The following is a 19060-nucleotide window of genomic DNA, read 5'->3' as shown; positions in this document are numbered from 1 at the left end:
GCAGCCACTTTTTTATTTTTAATGCCAATGGACAGGGAGGAATCCAAGAAAATGACCGGAAGCAATCCAGGCCCATCAGCGAAGTGGCTTCTCAGGTGCTGTGGGGGCAGGTGGACAATCTGTTCCTCCTCATCACCTGCCCTGTCCCTAGTCATTACAAGGGCCCAGGTCTGCAGGGAAGTACCAGCTCCCCCTTTCCCTGTGCCCCACGCCAAAGGAACATCTACCTTTACTGAAGAACATGGATGCCATCTGTCCCATTTCCACCCGGTCTGTGATTTCAAAAAGGTTGGGAGATCCACGTCTCTCTGTGGAGCCAAAAGAAGAAGGAAGAGGAAGTGGTTCTTCTACTTGAAAGAGCTCCTAGAGGGTGTTGTTGAGCTCATGGAATTCTCCAGAATAATGAAATCCCCAAGCATCTCAAACACTTCAGAAAACTTTTTCTAAGGTTTCCTGCTTGAAACATTTTAAAAGAGTCTATATTTTTTAAAGGAAATTCAGGGGTGTTCCTTATGGGGTGAGGGGAGAGTAGGTGCTCTCAGCCCAGCCCAGCCTGATGGTGAGGAGACAGAGAGACAAGGGCATGTGTGGGTATGGGGGTGGGGAAGGAAGACGAGGAGCCGTAGACGACATCTATTCCAGCTCCAGTGTGCACTGGGCATGGAGCCAGGCATTTAATCATTTTATTAACAGGAGGGGAGGTGGGAAACAGGCTCAGAGGTCAAGTAACTTGCCAAGTTGTGAACATTAGTAAGAGGCAGGGCCAGCAGGGGCCAGGCCTGTGCCTGGGATGCTGAAGCCAGTGCTCTTTTCACTCTACCATGGTGCATTCCTAGAATCGATCTGCAGGCAGGAAAGGCCAGAAGCTGTCTGCGGGGAGACTCCCAGGGCTCTCTCAATGAAGAGAGAACCCCATGGGCCAGCGGCAAGTGCAGGCCTGCCCAGAATCCCAGGACTTACGCACAGATAGGATGGGCAGTTTCTCTGCCCGCTCATAGTTGTCCTGGATGAGAACATCACTGTCTGAGTCTGATGAGGAGTCGTCATCTTCCTCCTCCTGGAGGTGGGGGGTGGTGGGGGCACAAAGGAAGAGTAGGAGAAAAAAAACAAGGGGAAAAGAGGGAGTACGTAACTCTACAGAAAACTCCCAGGACGACATTGAATCCACTTCCTTTTGTTATTTCTTTCTAGGAGGTTTCTGGTTAGGAAGCTCTCAACATGTCCACACCGTCACATTAGAAGGTGCAGACACTCAGAGGAAGAAGCTGCAGCATAGCAGCTGGGTACCGAGGTTTGGAATGCCTGAGCTGGCTCAGGTGGGGTGTGAGGGACCAGTGCAGTGGTGCTGGGACAGCACAGGCTGCACCTGTTCCCTAAGCTGTATGTGGCTATCATGCTTTGGCCATGTGACTCAGCTCCTGGGGTAGCACTGTGGACACAGCCCTCCTCCATGCGTTGGGAGAAGAACTGGCTGCTGAGATCGCATCTTGGGTACACAACTGAAGGGGGGCACCACCTAGGGACAAGGACAATACACCCACCTTGTGGTTTTCCATCCTCTTCCAGTGGAGCTGCGCATTGGCGGCTGCCATGGCCTCCATCACAAAGGTGGTCGTTACAAAGCTGAAGGAGAGGCCATGTTAATGGCCAAAGGCAGAGAGGGGTTGAAGGAGGTACAAGGAAAAAGGAAAAGTCATTTTAAGACCTGACTAGACCAACAAGCCCAAAGTATTTTCTCTTCGGAGAGCTGTTCCCTGGAGAGCTTTCGAGATGGATCTGATCTGGTCAGAAAGCGTTATGTGCGCAAAAAACGATGCCTATGCGCCTGTGCGCTTGCTTTGATGTCGCTGTCTATGTTTAGAGTGTATTTCCCATGCACAGGAGAAAGGGGCTCCAAAGAAGCTGATGAGAGGGCAACTAATTGGGGGAGAGAGTGTAAGCTGGGGGTGGAGGCGAAGGGGGCACTCAGCACCACACACCCAGAAGCGGCCTGCCGGGCACAGACATTCTAAGTTGGGAGAAGAGGCTGATTCACAAAGGGGTCCTCCCCTAGCTTCTGGAAGGACAGCAGGCAGCTTTCACCTTCCTGGCTAGGACACAGACACGCGGTCAACTCCCAAGTACATCCACTAATGGAAGGAGCACGGGCATGGATAATAGAAAATGAACACTTGGCTCCAGAGTCCATCCCTTTTCACTGGCAGTATGTTTACTTTCTGAATAATCTGACTAATACTAAAATAAGCTTGCATTCTAATGGTGTGAATAAAAAGGGAGATTGGGAGGTGGCACCAGACATTTACCAAGAAGTCAGACTAGAGTGGAAGAATCATCTTTTCTTTTCCTGTTAAAGAAACTTGAGACACCCACATGATAGCTGGAATGCACGAATGCTTTTGTTAAGAGAAAATACAGGGGCAGGAGCCTTCCTGCTAATAAAACCAGAGGCATCAATCCATCTCTGCCATAAAACAATTTGGGAGGAACATTCGTCTCCCTCTTTCTTGAGGCCAGCACAGCTCTGCCGCCAGACTCGCCCCATGCCCTCCTTGAGTGTTGACAAGGGCCAGCAGGCTGACCGCTCAGCCCCACAAAGTTGGGTGGCAGGTGGGAGGGGATCCACATGACACCACAGCAGTTAAACCCACATCCATTCCATTTCTGGGGGGGCGGGGGGCAGCCAGCTCTGAAATTCCCATTCTAATCGCCTCAGCACCTCCTACAAAGGTTTCTCATTATCTTGCCTAAGTGATCATTTTAAGGACTTTAGACTTTCCCTTCTTTTGGAAGTAAAAGTAGAATCAATCTTAATTAAGGCATAAAAAGACCTCTCATGGTTGCACGAAGCCAACTCACTGATCATGTTCAAACATAAATGGGTTGAGTACGGAGGGGGCCATGGCAGCCCCTCCCTGGAGACCCCAATAATCACTTCTCATTCAGACAGCTGCCTGTGCTGAAGGCTCTTAAAAGGGGACACAAGGTCATATCAGGACAACGTCTGCTAGAGCCCCTGGCAGCCAGGGCTCGCCATACATAATGACAATAGTACCCCAAGGTTCACCTCAAAACTCCCCCAAAGAAATGTGTGGAGAAACCGAAAAACACAGGTGCTTTCCTATCCCATTCAGCCAATTCCAGGTCTCAGTTTGCTTCTACCACTAAGCTCTGTTTCACTCTTTCAATGGCACCTACTCCTTCCTCCTTCAAATCTTGGCTTAACCACTGCCTATCCCCCATGACCCCTCGCCACCCTAATTAAAACTGCAGTCAAACCCCCTTCCCAGCCCCCCTTGCCCTGCTATGCTTCGTCTCTTTCCATATTGCTCATCACCTTCTAACCTAGTCCACAACTTACTCATTTATCACCTTCCCTGCTTCTCGTCTGTCTTCCCACACACACAAAGGCAGGTCTGCGAGGGCAGGGATCTTTGTTTTGTTTGGTGAGGCACCCCAAGCACCTAGAACAGTGCCTGGTGCACAGAGACGGGGTGTCGCCTGTCTCAGGGGAGGTGCCCCTTGGGGGTATTTCTACTCACCTCTTTTTTTGCAGTATGTGGATTCCTACCTGGTTGAGGAGGCTGGAAATGCCTAGTCCTAAGTCCCTCACTAGCCTCGGGGACTTGTGAAATGACTTCAGACCTACATGTGGAATCCCCAGGAGGAGCCTGGAGTAGAATCAGCCTCTCTGAAGCCCCAGCTGATGAATCCCATACCTGGCTCGAGGGGAAGGAGGCCTTGAGGGCTTGGGAGGCACTGGCCTCCGGTCTGCTGCCAGGCACAATGCAGGCAGGCGAGCTTGATCTTGATTGTGTGTGTTTATCACTTCCTTTGTGAATTATCTTAAGAAAATCCTAAATTCCAAACTGAGTTCTCATATCACCTTAAATGTTTGTCGGATTCCTTTTCTATGGTTAGGTGGTGTTTGCTCACACAGCAAAAATTGATGGGAAAACACTGATAAAGTCCATAACAGGGGAAGTAAATCTGCCGGGGAAGAAACACGCCAACGCTGCGCTGCGTGAAACATTCCAAAGCCTAATCAGATGCCTTAATTTTTAACTAATCAGGTTGTGTGACTGCTCCATTAGCATGAGACACTGGGAGACCTTTGTACCTAGTTCCTCTCTCCGGCCACACTAGTTGGGACTCACATACCTATAGATGGAGTAGACAGGCATTTCCCACCCCTCAAGTGCCTTCACATTAAGTGCAGGCTTCCTGGGCAGACTCCCCTGCCAGCACCTGCCTGACAGCCCCCGCCTCTCACCTCATGAAGCCCAGGAACACCAGCAGGACAAGGCTGACAAGCCACCCAGCTGTGGCGAAGGCTTTGGGCATGGTGAGCGCACCCGTGCCCACGATGAGATTAAACATGTACACCAGTCCAACCTGGAACAGACAGAAGCAACGTTCAAGCTCAGAAATCAATTTCCCTCTCCCCTCAGCAACTCCCAAGGACAGCCCTGGGTGATGGCACAACTGGGAAGGCCAGAAGGCCAGACTTCAGACCAGGAAGCAACTAGAGGGGAGAATTATACCTGGTCCTCTGGAGCCAGGCTCTGCAACCAGGTGTCAGGCCCTGGATGACCAGGGCCCCACGCTCTGCTGGTTCTTTTCAGACCTTCTCCGATGGCCAGCTCCAGCCTCCTTTTTGATCTCCATTCCCCCATCATTTCAGGTTATTCAAAGCTGCCTCACAGATGTTAGCATGCTGTTCAACCAGACTGTGGGCTTCCTGAGGACAGTGTCATGTGTAGGTACCGGGCACCAGGATGAATGCTCAGTGCTGACCCCAAAGGGACACCCATTTTTCCAAGACTGCCAAACACTTGACTCAGGCCTCCTCTCCACCAATCCTTGCCAGTGGCCTTTGGGACATCAAAATTCATGCTTCCCCCACCCCCTCCCTATACCAACTTCAGTTTTTTTAAAAAAAAATAAGAATATAATTCACACACCACAAAATTCACCCTTTAAAGTACACACTTCAGTGGGTTTTAGTAATATTTAGCAACCAGCACAACCATCTACTTCCATTTTATCACCCCCACAAAAAAACCAGTTTCCATTAGCAGCCGCTCTCCATCACCCTTGCCCATGGCAACCAATCTCGGGGTGATTTGTTGGGTCACTGACTTTAACTTTTAAATGTAACTCTAATTCATGCCACCTTGACTCCAGTGCAGTTAATTACAACTATTCTTTTTGCAACATCTCAACCGTGAAATTTCTCTTCTGACCTGAATCCCTGATCTTCCATGATGCTCTCCATTCCCATAAGCTCCCCTCGCCCTCCAACCCTCCCTACCAGAAGCCCACCCCCATTGTGGCATCGTTTACCTCCTTTCCGGTGCAATCAGCTAGTTCCAGGAAGCATGTGCTGCCCCAGCCCCCCTCTTCCTCCCCTTCCCTGTTCTGACTTTTCTGACTGCCAGCCTTTGACAAGGCCCAGCACCTGCTTTTCTCTGCTCCTTGAGACAAAGCTGCTCAAGATTCCTGGAGGCGTTTTCTTTTAATTACAGCGAAGCAATGGGTCCTACAATAAATGAATGGCTCCTTCACCTTGGGTCTGGGAGTCTCAGATTTTCTTTGTTCCTCAACATGGATTTCCTAGCGTTTCCCACAGCAACTGCTCCAAGCATCATTTTTCAAGCCCCCAGACCCATGACCCCCATCACTGTCAGATGAAGGAGTCATCTCCTACTTTATGGAGATGACTGTGGTCACCTGATATGTGCTCCTGAAGCCTCACTCTTTCCTAGCTCAAAAAATCTCAGTATCTGCGTGCTCCTTCCCCTCCCTCCTCCCTGACTGTCTTTGTGGAACACGTGTCCTTCCTCCTTGCTGAGGCTAAGCTATGCACCTGAACTTCTGGGCTCATCCCAGCCTTCTGCAATAATCTCCTCCCACTAGTTCCTCCCCTCTGCTTACAAACTTCCTTGATGCCTTTATTACCCTCTCACTTTCTCTTTACCAAACTGACTGTAGAAGCAATCTGCTTCCTCTGCCTTCATTTCCAAGTTCCTGTACTCGGTGGTTTCCATCCCCAGAACTTTTTTTTTTTATAGGTTGGCCAGTACAGAGATCTGAACCCATGATCTCAGTGTTATTAGCCATGCTCTAACCAAGTGAGCTCACTGGCCAGCCCCCTGGAACTCTTCAGGAACTGCACTCCTAAAAAAAAAATCACAAATGAAGGGCTGGCCAGTGAGCTCAGTTAGTCAGAGCACGGTATTGTAACACCGAAGTCAAAGGTTCAGATCCCTATACCAGGCAGCTGCCAAAAAAAAGTCACAATCTATTTCCCAAGTCCAATGACTTTCTTAGTTAGTCTTTATTCTCTTTCTTACATGCCTGACATTAGCTATCTCTTTTCTCTCTACACATCTTTTCCTCAACAACTTAGTCCAACCCTATGGCTTTAACTACAGTGGCTGGACAAAAAACGACTACATCTCTCTTAGTATCAACCCTTCTGCAGACCTCAAGTCCAACTGCCTGCTAGTCACTACCACCTGGACATCCCATCAGTGGCCTCAGCCTCCTTCCTCCCCTCTGTATCCCCGTGTTATTGATTTTATTTCTGAATACTTCTTTTTTCTTTTTCTTTTGGCACTGGCCAGTACGGGGATCCAAACCTTTGACTTTATAACACCTGCTCTAACCAATGAGAGAACCAGCCAGCCTCTGAGGAGACTTTTGTGATGATTCTTACTCACAATTCAAATGAATCATTTCTGGCCTGGACTATTACAGTGGACACCTAGCTAGTCTTTCTGTGCTCTGTTAAACTGGGTGTCTGATCAACTACCACTTGTCTCTGATCATTTATTTATTTATTTATTTAAAGATGACCAGTAAGGGGATCTTAACCCTTGGCTTGGTGTCGCCCGCATCGCGCTCAGCCAGTGAGCGAACCGGCCATCCTATATAGGACCCGAACCCACGGCCTTGGTGTCATCAGCACTGCACTCTCCTGAGTGAGCCACGGGCTGGCCCTGTCTCTGATCATTTAAAGAAAACCCCTCACCTCTTGGAGCACCCACCCATCTCTCATTTTCACTTCCCATTCTTAGAAAGATGCTCTTTTATCTACTCTTAAGTTTTTCTGAGATAACCATGTGCTGAATTTGTGATTAGAAACATGCAAATTGGGGCCCATTCTTCCAGCCTCAGTCAGATTTTTTAAAAGAGTAAATAGAGAGAGGAACTGTCAACCGCCATCTTGGGGCCCTCAGCTGGGGGAAGAGGGGTTTGGCAGTGGTTAGAGAGGGACAGGCTTCCCAGCAGGTGTTGACTGGACATTTGAGTGCTGGACAAATGGGAGGACATCCTGTTGAGAGGAAAGAGCTCTGCCCACCATGCATTTATACTTGGCATAGGGCACCAGCCCCTTAATTCCTACCCAGCCTGCAGGGCCCATTCAAATGCTACTTCCAACACAAAGCCCTTCCCAGTCTTCCATGTTTGTCTTGCTTCTCACCTTTGAAACCACCTTTGTTACAGAGCAATGACACTTCCTACACACTTGAGTTTCAGATGTGAGTGTATTTATGTTTTCCACATCACTACATCTGAGGCCGGCTGTATCTCACTTTTCTTTGCATTTTTCAGGTGCCTGGTGCACAGCTTGAAGACAGGGACACTCAACTGATGTGACTGGACCCCAGTTAGGTCATTTCTGACATGAGTCTGAGAGTCTTTTTCCAGTTCTAGACATCACCATCTCAATCCAACACTGTAGGCAAATCCCAGAAGGATTAAAACACATTTGGATTATCTTCCTTTGGCACTTGGTTGGATCACAACATTATCAGATATGATTCTCCTTTTGGGAGTCTAGGCTCAGGGTGGTGTTGACAGAATAATTTTGAGAGTGGCAGGTGGGTGGGAAACGGGATACATAGCCTATTGCCAACCTTCTGAACCAGAAGTTTTGGCTTTTCACAAGTGACTGTGAATGTCTATAAAAAACTAAGTCTTGGGCCGGCCCTGTGGCGCACTCGGGAGAGTCCAGCGCTTGGGAGCGCAGCGGTGCTCCCGCCGCGGGTTCGGATCCTATATAGGAATGGCCGGTGTGCTCACTGGCTGAGTGCGGTGCGGATGACACCAAGCCAAGGGTTGCAATCCCCTTACCAGTCACAAAAAGACAAAAAAAAAAAAAAAAAAAACAAAAAAACACATACAAAAAAAACTAAGTCTTGCTTTTGCTGGGTTAATTTCAATCACTGGCACTCTGAGCCTAGAGTGCACAAGGGCAAGAATGGGTCATCTGTCTAGTTTAGTTCTGCTCATTCATTCATTTACTCAACCACTACCGAGAGCCTTCTATGGGCCAGGCCCTGTTCTTAGAGCTTGGGATATAACAGCAAACAACACAGACACAGCCACTGACTTCATGGAGCTACATTCTGAGAAGGAGGAGACAGATAAGAAAACAAACTATGAACACAGCTTGAGAGAACAAGCGTTATGAAGAAAAGAATAAGGGCACTGTGACAAATAATGGGAAAGCACTTTAAATAAAGGATACTCAAGGAAAGCCTGGTGGTGACATTCAAGCCAGGACTTAAAGGATGAGAAGGTGCCACCAGGAAATGGGCCACGGAAGAGACTTCCAGGTAAGGTGGGAAAGAGGTAGGTATGTTCAAGGAGCTTTCGGGAGGCCAGTGTGGCTGAAGCACAGCAAGCTAGGCAGCGGAGGGCTGTATGAAGCTGGGGTTGAACTCTGTAGGGCCCTTTTGGAAGTGACGGGGGTCGATGTTTTAGAGGGTTTTAAGCAGGGCACTAACAGAACAGACCCCAGCAGATGACCTAACATTTGATCCCTCTGCAGCTTTGTTCTCTGCTTATTGCTTCTATAAGAAGTAACACTTACAAAGTGATTAAAAATCTTATTTCTTAATGGAAAATGGTCCTGGGGATGGTTCTGGTGATAGAAGTAAAGAGAAAGCAAAGAGACTTAAGAAGGTGATGGTTCCTGGGCAAAAGTTTTATGGGGAAATTAAATAGCACAAGAGGCATTTGTAAATTTGGGGATGCATAAAGGTCTTGGGATGTAGAAGTCAAAGATCCATTGTAGATCAGGTTTCTCAGCCTAGGCATTGTTGACATTTTGGGGCCACAGCATTCTCTGTTGTGGGGGCCTGTCCTGTGCATTGTAGGGTGTTTAGCAGCATCCCTGTCCTTTGTCCACTAAATTCCAGTAACAGCATCCCCCCACTAATGGTTTCCTGACAATCAAACATGTCTCCAGAGCTGGCTGGTTAGCTTACTTGGTTAGAGCGTGGTGCTGGTAACGCCAAGGTCAAGAATTCACATCCCTATGCTGGCCAGCCACCAAAACCAAAATAAAAAAAAAATGTCTCTAGATATTACCAACTGTTTTCTGGATGGCAAGATCACCAACGGTGGAGAACCACTGCTGTAAATAAAGATACAATAAAATATGCATGCTCAACTTTAAATAAATCTCAGTGAAGAAGAACCTTTCAGAACTTCACCAAGAAATTTACTGGAAATAAGCCATTGGCAGGTGGGAACAGAAATGGATAATCATGTTTGTTTTGCTTGCCATTTTTCAGTTACAAAACAAGAACTGTGGCCTAGCAGGGGCTCAGGGACTCCTGTGGGATAAGGCAGGACTTCCTTGCCTTCTGAGGGCTTCACAGTCCTGACAAGTGTTAAAGTCCTCTTTACCTTTAGTAAAAGTAATCAGTAAGGACTGATCACAAGGAGCAGGCATATGGAGGCAGGAAGTAAATCTGAGCTGAGCCACAAGCCAGGTCAAGAGCCGTTGTGGGGAAGGAGGAGAAAGGAGACATTCTCTTCTGCTGATCACAGGACAACTCTGTGGGGTTGGCCTCCAGGGAAGTGTAGCAGAAAGCTGAGGAATAAGGCCCTCCCAAAAGAAGACCTATGCGTGCAGGGTAATCCGAGTTTCCTCTGTGGCTGAACTGGAGAAGGCACAGTCCCTGCTCCTTGGTTCTGCTGCCCTGTCCCCAATGTTCCAGTGAGCTACTGCAGCACTCCCTGCCTCACCTCCAAGCCAGCAGCGTCTCCCACATCACTGCATGAGGCAGTGGCCACCAGTGTCTTTCAGTCACTTCCCCTCTGACAGGTGTAAAAGGAAACAGAAGGCAGCAATGAAGCAGAAGCAACAACGAGGATTTAAGGATGTGAAACAAGCACTCTTTCCTTCGAAAGCAACAGCAACAATCTTCAGCAGGCAGCAGCCATGTGGACACCTTCAGCAGTGGACCATGCTACTGGGCGTGATCCATTTCATCTTGTATTTTCAATCCTGGCCACTCCTGGCCCCCATAAGTGGGGAAACAAACATGCCTGTCCTAAGATTACTTCTGGCGACATGTACAGGCCTGAATCATGTCTCTGAGAGGGTATAGCATGCAAGTCCCCTATGAGGCTTGTCTGCCTGTTACAAATATTTCATGCAGAATAATTCAAGCTTAAGCAAACATGCTTGGCACCCCTGAAGGAAAAGAGAACTCATGATGGGGTAGCATAGAGATAACGAGAGGCTTTATCTTAGGAGTGACCAGGTTACAGGGTGATGTACATTTATGAACTACATGCCCAGTATCTTGGTCTCCTAAGGCAGCCAGAGCATGGTTCTGCCCACAGTGTGCTGAGCTGGGGCCTGCAGGGGAATTCAGAGCAGCAACAGCAGTAAAGACAGTTCCATAGCTTATCTGGGCTCAGTGAATGATAAACCCTCTTCTGGTCTCACAGGGGATCAAGACTCATTCCCCCAGGATGACAGAGTTAGGGAACCCTTAGGAAGGAGGTGTCCTCTCCCCTCAAAACCCTGACTACTACCTCCTGGCTAATGCCACAGCATCCCCCTCACCATCCATCTTTTTCCCTACATCCCTCTCACCAGTAGAATAAGAAAACACCAGCACTTGTTTATAGCAAATTCCCAGAGCTGGCCCTCAAACAAATACCCTGAACAAAATAAAACACATAGGAAATGGGGCGGGGGGCAGACCCCACTAAAGCTTGTAGGTCTAATGTCCCAGTTTCCTGTGGGCGCATGCTGACATGTGAAATGATGACGTGAGCAACTGGAGACATAAGAAATGGGGGCACATCACAGTGTTTTCCTTGCAAAACTCAGTTATAGAAATGACTAATTTCCTCATCTCTAAGTTCATAGATATTGTAAGAAAAAGGAGGAACTGTGGTGATGTTTACAGACAGTGTGGACATTTCATTGCTGATACTAGGGGGCCAGGAGCTGTTACATGATTCCACAAATGAGAGGGACACTATTCACTCCATTCCAGGGATCACGAAAGACTTCCCCTGATAAATTACAGAGATGAAGGGCTCCATTACCGCTGAACATGAATGGCACAGGATCAACAGGAAGACCCTGGAGTGAGGGAGGCTATCATACAGCTGTTCTCAGAGATGCCTCTTTATCCATCACACCACAAGAGCAGAGCCAGTGAAGCTGGCAGAAACACAGCAGGGCTTCCCAAACAAGGAAGTATGTGCAAAGCAGGATAGTTGTTAAAGCAGGGTAAGTTCTGGAAAGAAGACACTGGCCAGCAGCAAAAAAACCAAATCAAACCAAACCAAACCAAACCAAAACAAAATGAAACAAAAATAAAGAAGACTCGCTGCTTAGGGCAGTGCTGCTCTTCTTTAGGATACATGGTAGCAATGTGAGTCAATCATTTGATTATTCCAGTCCTCCAGCTACTTATCCAGGTAAGAGGGCCCTGTGATGTAACAACTATGACCAACTCTATATTAGGAAAGATAAACTGAGTGTGTGTGTGTGTCATAGATGAGGGATAACAGACCCAAGACAGTGAGAAATCAACCATTCTAATTGCTCTAATTGCAGACTCCAGTAAACTGCACTTAGAAGTCTCTGCATGCTTTCACTGCCTCTTACACCATCCAAGACTATAAAGTTGTGCAACGTGAAATTCAGCTAAAGACCAAAGTGGTTTCAAATTGCTGAGATGAGCAAAACCATGAGTCAACAGCTGTCAATCACTGTCCATCACAAGGGCAACACAGTATATGCAAGTGGCAGTAGCCATGAGACAAATACTATTAAGCATTAGCAAGGCAATTTGTTTGGCTTATCACTCTCTGATAAACATTGAAAAGGGAATAAACCTGACTCATATTCCAAGCCATGACAGCGGCAACGTGGCTGCTTCTCCACAAAGCTCCCTCATCTTGCTTTCACCAGGGTCTATCCAAGTGGCGGCACTCATTGGTACAGTACATAGGAAGCAGCATGCTTCTCTAGAAGCCAAGAGCACTGTAATGAACAAAACAGGGTTTAAAAAAAAAATTTTTTTTTATTAAGGTAAGGGGATCTTAACCCTTGACTTGGTGTTTTCAGCACCACACTCTCCCAAGTGAGCCAACCAGCCAACCCTATATAGGATCCGAACCCGTGGCCTTGGTGTTATCAGCACCGCACTCTCCCAAGTGAGCCACGGGCCGGCCCTCAAAACAGGTTCTAACAGTCATACTCACATAGGGAGAATAGAGCTCCCCGGTCTCTGTGATTTCACCGGCCATTTCTAAAAGAGAGGAAAGGTGGGCAGCAGAGGTTCCTTCTGTGCAGGGGTGGCAGCTGCAGCGTCTCCCTAGGACAAAAGAGAAGACTTCACCTTTCTGATGGAGCTGAGATGGGCATGACGTTTGTGGACACCCTCCCCCTCATCATTTTATCATAAACACTTCCGGCCTCCACATCTGTCACAAGACTCCTCCCTGAGGGAAGGTTCTTCCTCAATGACTGAAATCTGCGCGGTTTCTTCCAACTTTTTTCCATTGCTGTGCTGGGCACTGCTCGGTGCACAGCATGAATGTATTCAATGCTGCTCGGATTCCAAGTGACTTAAGGGGCCTCCCAAGTCACTAGGTCTCATCCACCTCAAAAGCCCCCTTTACACACTCTGAGGTGGTTATCTCCATTTAATTCCAAGAACTGCGAGCTCGCTACCACACAGGGCAGCCCAAGGAACTATCTGACTCCTCCGCCTATGACAGGGAGCTGGGAGCCTTCCTAGGTGGTCCCTCCAACCCAATCCTTGCCCCAAATCCTCTCCTTTTCAATGGGGCCTCCACTCCCCGCCCCCCACCTGCCTTCTGCCCCACCTTAAGTTTCCGGTACCTTCGAACCTCCCTCTCTTCTCAAGAGCCCCGCTCCAAACCTCTCCCTCTCCCTCCCTTCCGGAGGAGCCCCGAGTCTGGCATCACCCGGTCCTCCCGTCCGGCCCAGCACCTGCAGCACAGCTCGCGGTGCCTCCGGCCACTCGGCTGCTGCCAGCGCCAGCTGTCCCGCACCAGCGCCCGCAGGGCGCATGCGCTGGCGTCGCAACCCACCTTCTCCGCCCGAGCCTCGGGCGGGGCGCGGCGCGCTGATTGGGCGCCTCGCGGGGGCGGGACCGGGATTGGGGCCTGGTGGCTGCCGTCTGCGTGGCGGAAGTGGGCGGGGTGAGCTCCCACGCGCATGCGGGAAGCGTGGTTAGTTGGAGGAGGTGATCACTCTTTCTGTTGGGGGCACTTTCGTTGGCGGTGGGTGGGTCTGAGCTGGGCAGTACCCAGACCCCTGTGGTTGGAGGGTCGAGGAGAGTATCCCTTAACGACACACAAAGTGGAGGGGCCTGAGAATTTAAGGCTGCCTCACCCTAAAGTAGTTTGGGAGACCAGGCTAGTGGGGCGGGTCGGAGGCAGGGCCCGGGCCCAGGGGAGAGGTCATTGGGAAGAGGGGTTGGAAATAGGTTTAAGGCAGGGCTGAAAGTTGATCCTGGGTTGGAATCCCTGGACTGGGGCAAATAATGGGAGTCTTGCGGGTAAGTGTTGGTAGTTGGTGCTTGGGTTTGAGGAATGAAAGTCTGAGGAGTAGACTGAAGAGATAGGCAGAAACGGCAGCCCAGGCTTGGCCCCTTGAAACGCGAGTTAGGATTGTCTAGTTATCCTTAATCAGTTCGGTTCCCCTTCTTGCAAGGGGTTTGGAGTTCGTGTTCGCTGAAGTGTTTGGAAGGAAAGAAAGATGGGAGTCCCTTCTGTCAACTTGGCCCCAGCAGGAGAGCCTAGGTTGCCACTCTAAGTGGGAGGAAACTGAGGTCCTGAAGTCTCTGCCCTCCTTACCTGCAGGCTGCTACCATGAGGTTGAATCAGAACACCTTGCTGCTGGGGAAGAAGGTGGTGCTGGTACCCTACACCTCAGAGCACGTGCCTAGGTAACTGATCTGCCTGACATGGGGTGCAGTTGTATCGGTTTGTTAAGCTGTGTAAGTCAGCTCTCTAAGGCACAGTGAGGAGAGTCAGCCTTCCTTATGCCAAATCTCAGAGGAAACAGCCTCTGAGAATAACAAACATGGGTTGTGAGAAGTAATTACGTATAGAGAAAAAAAAAAAAAAAAAAAGCTGAAGCAAGGGACTATGACTTCCCCAGAAGCTGCCACCCATCCCCTCGTTTTTCCCTTTCACCCTCTCAGCTTCCTTTTGGCCTTTCAGCAAGGAATTATTCTATGTAAATCAAATGTGTGTAAGAAAGAAAATTGTCTTCTCACCTAATTGTAAATTAATGACATTCCTTTGGTGCTAGTGAATATGTTCAGTACTTGCAGTCTTACTGTTAGCTTGTTCTAAAAATCTGAGCTGATGGGCTGTTTTGATGTCTGCTGTTTGAGAGCCAGGACTGAGTCACAGGATGGTACTCTTCTGGGGTTAGTTGGCAAATGTCTGGCAGATTGGGATAGTGATGGTTTGGGGGGGTATCCTCTGCTTGTAATTTTCCTTTTGGGGGTTTCTGGTGCTCTGCCTTCGTGGGGATCTGTCCAGCCTTTTTTGCTGAGGTTAGCTTGTCACATACTTCCCCTGAGGAATTTCAGGAATGTTTTTTCAGAATGCTCCTCTGCACTGACCCCCTGACACAGGACAGGAAGCCAGACAGATAAAACTGACTCCTCCTGCTGTTCTCTTCTAGAACTAGTCTGCCTTTAGGTCTCCTGTCTGTGGTCCTCTGTCTAAGGAGCAATCATAATCCTTTCTCTGAGTCTTCTATGAGCCCTGTGTTAACCCTGTGGGACCTTCCTTTCTACTATCCATTTCTTTACAGACTGTCACATCCATGCCTCTGAATCAGTCCTGCAAGTCTGAGGCCATCCCTTTGTCCCTGCAGGTACCACGAATGGATGAAATCAGAGGAACTGCAGCGTTTAACAGCCTCAGAGCCGCTGACCCTGGAGCAGGAGTATGCCATGCAGCACAGCTGGCGGGAGGATGCAGACAGTGAGGAGTGGAGGCCCCGGCCCTGGGCAGTGGGAGGGCTGACTCTAGAGGCAGTCTCCGGGTTCTTTCTCTTTCTCATCACCAGCCACAGCCCTTATGAGGCTGCAAAAGCTTTATGAAAAGCCTGGAAGGTGCCAGAAACCTTTGTACCCTCCTGCCACCTGAAGCTGGTCCCCGTGACTGGTCCTTCTGACTTCTTCCCCTCTCACTGTGCCAGGCTTGGAAAGATTTAGAGAAAGTAAAGAATTTTTGGCTCTGGCTATAAATTTAGGCCCTCCCCTCACATCCCTGGCCACAGTTTAGTGTGGCTGTGGTTACTGTCCTTTGGGTCCCCTGCGCTCTGAGAGTATAGTGCTGTTTGGAGAAGCCATATTTTACTGCAGATCGAAGGCAGGTTTGGAACTTTGTAATAAGCTGAAGGAAGACCTGGGCTCCCTTTTCTCTTCCCAGACTCAGGGCCGATGGTGTTCTGCAGTTCCCTGGCTTCGGTAGGAATCCCATCCTCACCTCTCCTCTCTGGGGAGTGTAGGTGATAACCCTGTTGCCTCCCTGCTTAGAGTGCACCTTCATTTTGCTGGATGCAGAGAAGTGGCAGGCCCAGCCAGGCATCACTGAAGAGAGCTGCATGGCAGGAGATGTGAACCTCTTCCTCACAGATGTAGAAGACCCCACCTTGGGGGAGATCGAGGTCATGATTGCAGGTTTGTTCTACCTGGCCCTGCCTTCCCTCCCTCACGCTCAGATCTGCTGAACTGTGAGGCTGCCAAGTTGCTTAGGGTGCTCAGAGAACCTAGTGAGAGGCTCCACATTGGTGAGCCCAGCACTTGGCTGGGGCAGACTGCCCCGAGTCCCCCTCAGCCTGGTGAGGTGGCTCACCCCTGGGTTCATCACTTTATTTTCTTATGCTTAGGTGTGAACTTAACCTTTGGTTTTGGGGTCTTCACAATTCAGTCTGCCTCATTCTTGATGTATGCTGGGGACCATCTGAAAATAAATGATCTCTGAAGCATCTTGTCATGCAGTGGGAGGAGCCCCTCCCATTTCTGCATCCTTGGTCCTCAGCTTCCCCCGAGAGGCTACTGACTGTCTCCATGATGCGAGGGTGGTCAGCTGTGGAGTTAGATTGCTGAGGTGCAAGCTGTGAGACCTGGAGCGAGTCATTTAACTCCTCCTTGCCTGTTTCCTCATCTGCAGAATGGTAATGATAGTACCAACTTCACAGAGTTGTTGTGAGGGTTGAGGTCATGTCTGTCAAGTGGCCACACTAGAGCCTGACACATGGTGGCGGCTGCTGTTGTTGTTTTTCCTAGAGCCCAGCTGTAGGGGCAAAGGCTTCGGCACTGAGGCCGTTCTCATGATGATGTCTTATGGTAAGAAAGTTTGAGCAGACAACTGGGGAAGAGGCCTGAGGGTGGGAGGCAGGTTCTTCCACTGCAAGTTGGGACAGGAGGAGCTGGGGGAGGGGCTTCAGCCTGCTGCTTACCCCTCTCTCTGATCTCCTCTGGGAGGAGTGACTAACCTAGGTCTGACCAAGTTTGAGGCTAAAATCGGGCAAGGAAATGACCCGAGCATCCGGATGTTCCAGAAACTTCACTTTGAGCAGGTAAGGATGTCGTCGGCAGAGGGCAAGGCCTAGGTCTGTGCAGTGGGGCCTGGTGGTGCTAGAACTTCTGGCTGTAACTTAGCAGGCCCTGTTTTCTTTGGCTCATGCAGGTGGCTATGAGCAGCGTCTTCCAGGAGGTGACGCTCAGACTGACCATGAGCGAGCCTGAGCGGCAGTGGCTTCTGGAGCAGACCAGCCACGTGCAAGAGAAGCCCTACAGAGATGGGTCAGCAGGGCCCTGCTGACAGCAGGGGCGCCGCACATTCCAAAGACCAGAGCCCCGCAACAGGAGTAAACATACAGAGCTTTCAGTGCCAGAGAGCTCCTGGTCCTGCTCCAGGCTGAGAATCACCTTTTAGGCCCTTCAGACTCTGGCCAGGCTTGCCTTGGCCTCTCTTCACTGGCAATATGGCTGAGTGGACTCCAGGGCCTGTCCCTCCTCTCCCCTCCTGGCCAAACCCAGATCAGACTCAGAACCTGGAGTGGATGGCAGGAATCCACAGGACAGGTCAGGGTGGAGGTGGGAGCCAGAGGTGCAGGGGCACCTGGAGAACTGACGGGAGTGGACACGCCTTTCCCCATAAAGGCCGGGGGCATCACCCTGTGGCCACTGTCCTGGCTGGGAGTAAAGCACACTCCAATCAGGTCAGTGGCCAAGTAAGATAGTGTCTGGTGCTAGCTCAGCCTGCTCTGGAAGCACGGCCTGCTTCCCTGTTTCCTTATTCAGCCTGTGTGGAGAACTACCAGGAGGCCCATCTTAGCATCTGGTCCTCTGTTGTCCTGCAGAAGCAGGCTGGTGTGACTCTGGAAAGACAGGCAGCTTAGAGAGGGAGTGAGTGGCCAGCCCCTCGACCTAGTGTTCTCGTTCTTTTTACTCTTCAGAGCCAAGTAGTCTTGCGGAGGAGTAAGTTAGTTTTGGATACAGCTTCTTGTGGCTGGAGAACATCCTTCTGTTGAAGGTTGGGTCCTCCTGTCAGTTGCCAGGGCTGCAGGAGAAGTGGAGGCCACTCAGTGGTACCCTTCTGAAGAGGAGGGCTTTAGGCTGCTCTGCTGTCTGTCCCTCCTGCTCTCCCATGCTCTGCTTCTGGGAGCAGCTGCCCCTGACCAGGCCATGAGGGGGCAGTGGAGGCCCAGGTTTAGGATGGCCTGGCTCCCTGGCAACAGCTGCTTACAGAGTAGAGCTGGGCCTCAGGGTGGGGGCGACACTCTTTGATTTCTGACTGTCCCCCGTGCCCCGTCATAATCCAGGGTGGCAGTCAAGAAAGGCTGGGCATGTTTTCAAAACACAGCATGGAAGAATGCTTGTAGGGCATTTTCAAGTGGGGGAAAACAGTCCCAAGTAAGGTGACTTGCTCAAGGCCTCCCAGCCCCCTCAATCTCGGCACCTCACAGCCGACCATCCCTGTGGAAAGCAGTAGCTCTAAAACATGCTTGAATCTAAAAGCAAAACTTCGCTTGCTATGGCTGTTTGTGCTGTGCTCCAGTCTCTCCGCGATAGGAGTTCCCTCTGTTTGAGCCACCTGTCTTCGGCTTAGACTCAAAGTTCCCCTAGGGCTTCCCCAGCAGGTGAGGTAGGGAGGGGCCCCTCCACAGCCCTGTGGGGCAATCAGGACTGCTCGACCTCTGCAGGGTGGGGAGGGGTCCAGGGGTCATAGGGTTGAGGTGGGGGCGGGGTGGAGGGCAGGCCAGGCCCAGCTGAGCAGGGCATGGGCAATGGGTGCTGTGATTAGGATTTTGGTTGGTACCTCTTAACTCTAGTGGAATCCAAACCCTAACAAGGAGATGGCCAGAGTCCCTGATTCTCTTATCTTCCTTTTTCACTTCCCTTCAAGGCAGGAACCTGGTTCTAAGTGGTCTCCTGTGGGTCGGGTGGAGAGTAAGTAGCCTGGGGCCAGCTTCCCTCCCTTCTGAGCACTTGTCCTGGAACTTCCTGGCTCTGCAGGCCACCCTGGCAGACCTTTAGGCTGTGGCCTCGTGCCAGACGTGTAAGGGACCTGGGTCTTCTGTGGAGAGGCCGGGCATTTTGCCTCTGGAAAGTCCCCTCCACCCCACCCTGCCACACAGAATGCATGTTCTGGGGCTCAGTGGACCTGTTTTCCCTAGTACTAAACAACTGCCCTCCAATCAGGTCAGTGGCCAGATAAGATAGAGTATCTG

At 50.2% G+C, this 19060-nt stretch overlaps 2 protein-coding genes across 6 annotated transcripts in view; one reads left to right on the top strand and one right to left on the bottom strand.

Annotated features, from left to right (window-relative positions):
- The window catches only part of TMEM104 (transmembrane protein 104), a 56997-nt gene extending 43649 nt beyond the window's left edge, over positions 1–13348 (bottom strand). For both annotated transcript variants that reach the window (XM_063080828.1, XM_063080830.1), the window contains exons 1-6: positions 13286–13348; positions 12532–12644; positions 4271–4392; positions 1542–1623; positions 961–1057; positions 228–308 (exon numbers count right to left, since the gene is read on the bottom strand). In XM_063080828.1, the coding sequence (XP_062936898.1) occupies positions 228–308; positions 961–1057; positions 1542–1623; positions 4271–4392; positions 12532–12576 (427 nt within the window). In that variant the 5' untranslated portion in view covers positions 12577–12644; positions 13286–13348. The remainder of the gene's footprint in view (positions 1–227; positions 309–960; positions 1058–1541; positions 1624–4270; positions 4393–12531; positions 12645–13285) is intronic.
- A 134-nt stretch (positions 13349–13482) lies between these two features.
- NAT9 (N-acetyltransferase 9 (putative)) lies at positions 13483–18413 on the top strand. Of its 4 annotated transcripts, none has more exons than XM_063080941.1 (7): positions 13483–13541; positions 14161–14246; positions 15191–15300; positions 15858–16001; positions 16611–16670; positions 16809–16903; positions 17014–18413. In XM_063080941.1, exons 2-7 carry the CDS (start codon positions 14170–14172, stop codon positions 17146–17148), a joined length of 621 nt encoding a protein of 206 aa, XP_062937011.1. In that variant the 5' UTR covers positions 13483–13541; positions 14161–14169; the 3' UTR covers positions 17149–18413. The 4 variants fall into 4 exon arrangements, with proteins under 4 accessions (XP_062937011.1, XP_062937014.1, XP_062937012.1 ...); XM_063080943.1 differs by lacking the exon at positions 13483–13541 and adding an exon at positions 15751–15788 and having other exon boundaries at positions 14162–14246; positions 15885–16001; XM_063080944.1 differs by lacking the exon at positions 16611–16670 and having other exon boundaries at positions 16824–16903.
- The last annotated feature ends 647 nt before the right edge of the window (positions 18414–19060 follow it).

The sequence above is a fragment of the Cynocephalus volans genome, chromosome 16 (assembly GCF_027409185.1).
Source record: "Cynocephalus volans isolate mCynVol1 chromosome 16, mCynVol1.pri, whole genome shotgun sequence".
Classification (NCBI taxonomy): domain Eukaryota; kingdom Metazoa; phylum Chordata; class Mammalia; order Dermoptera; family Cynocephalidae; genus Cynocephalus; species Cynocephalus volans.
Note: the sequence above shows the minus strand (reverse complement) of the source record. Positions and strands in the feature narration are given on the sequence as shown.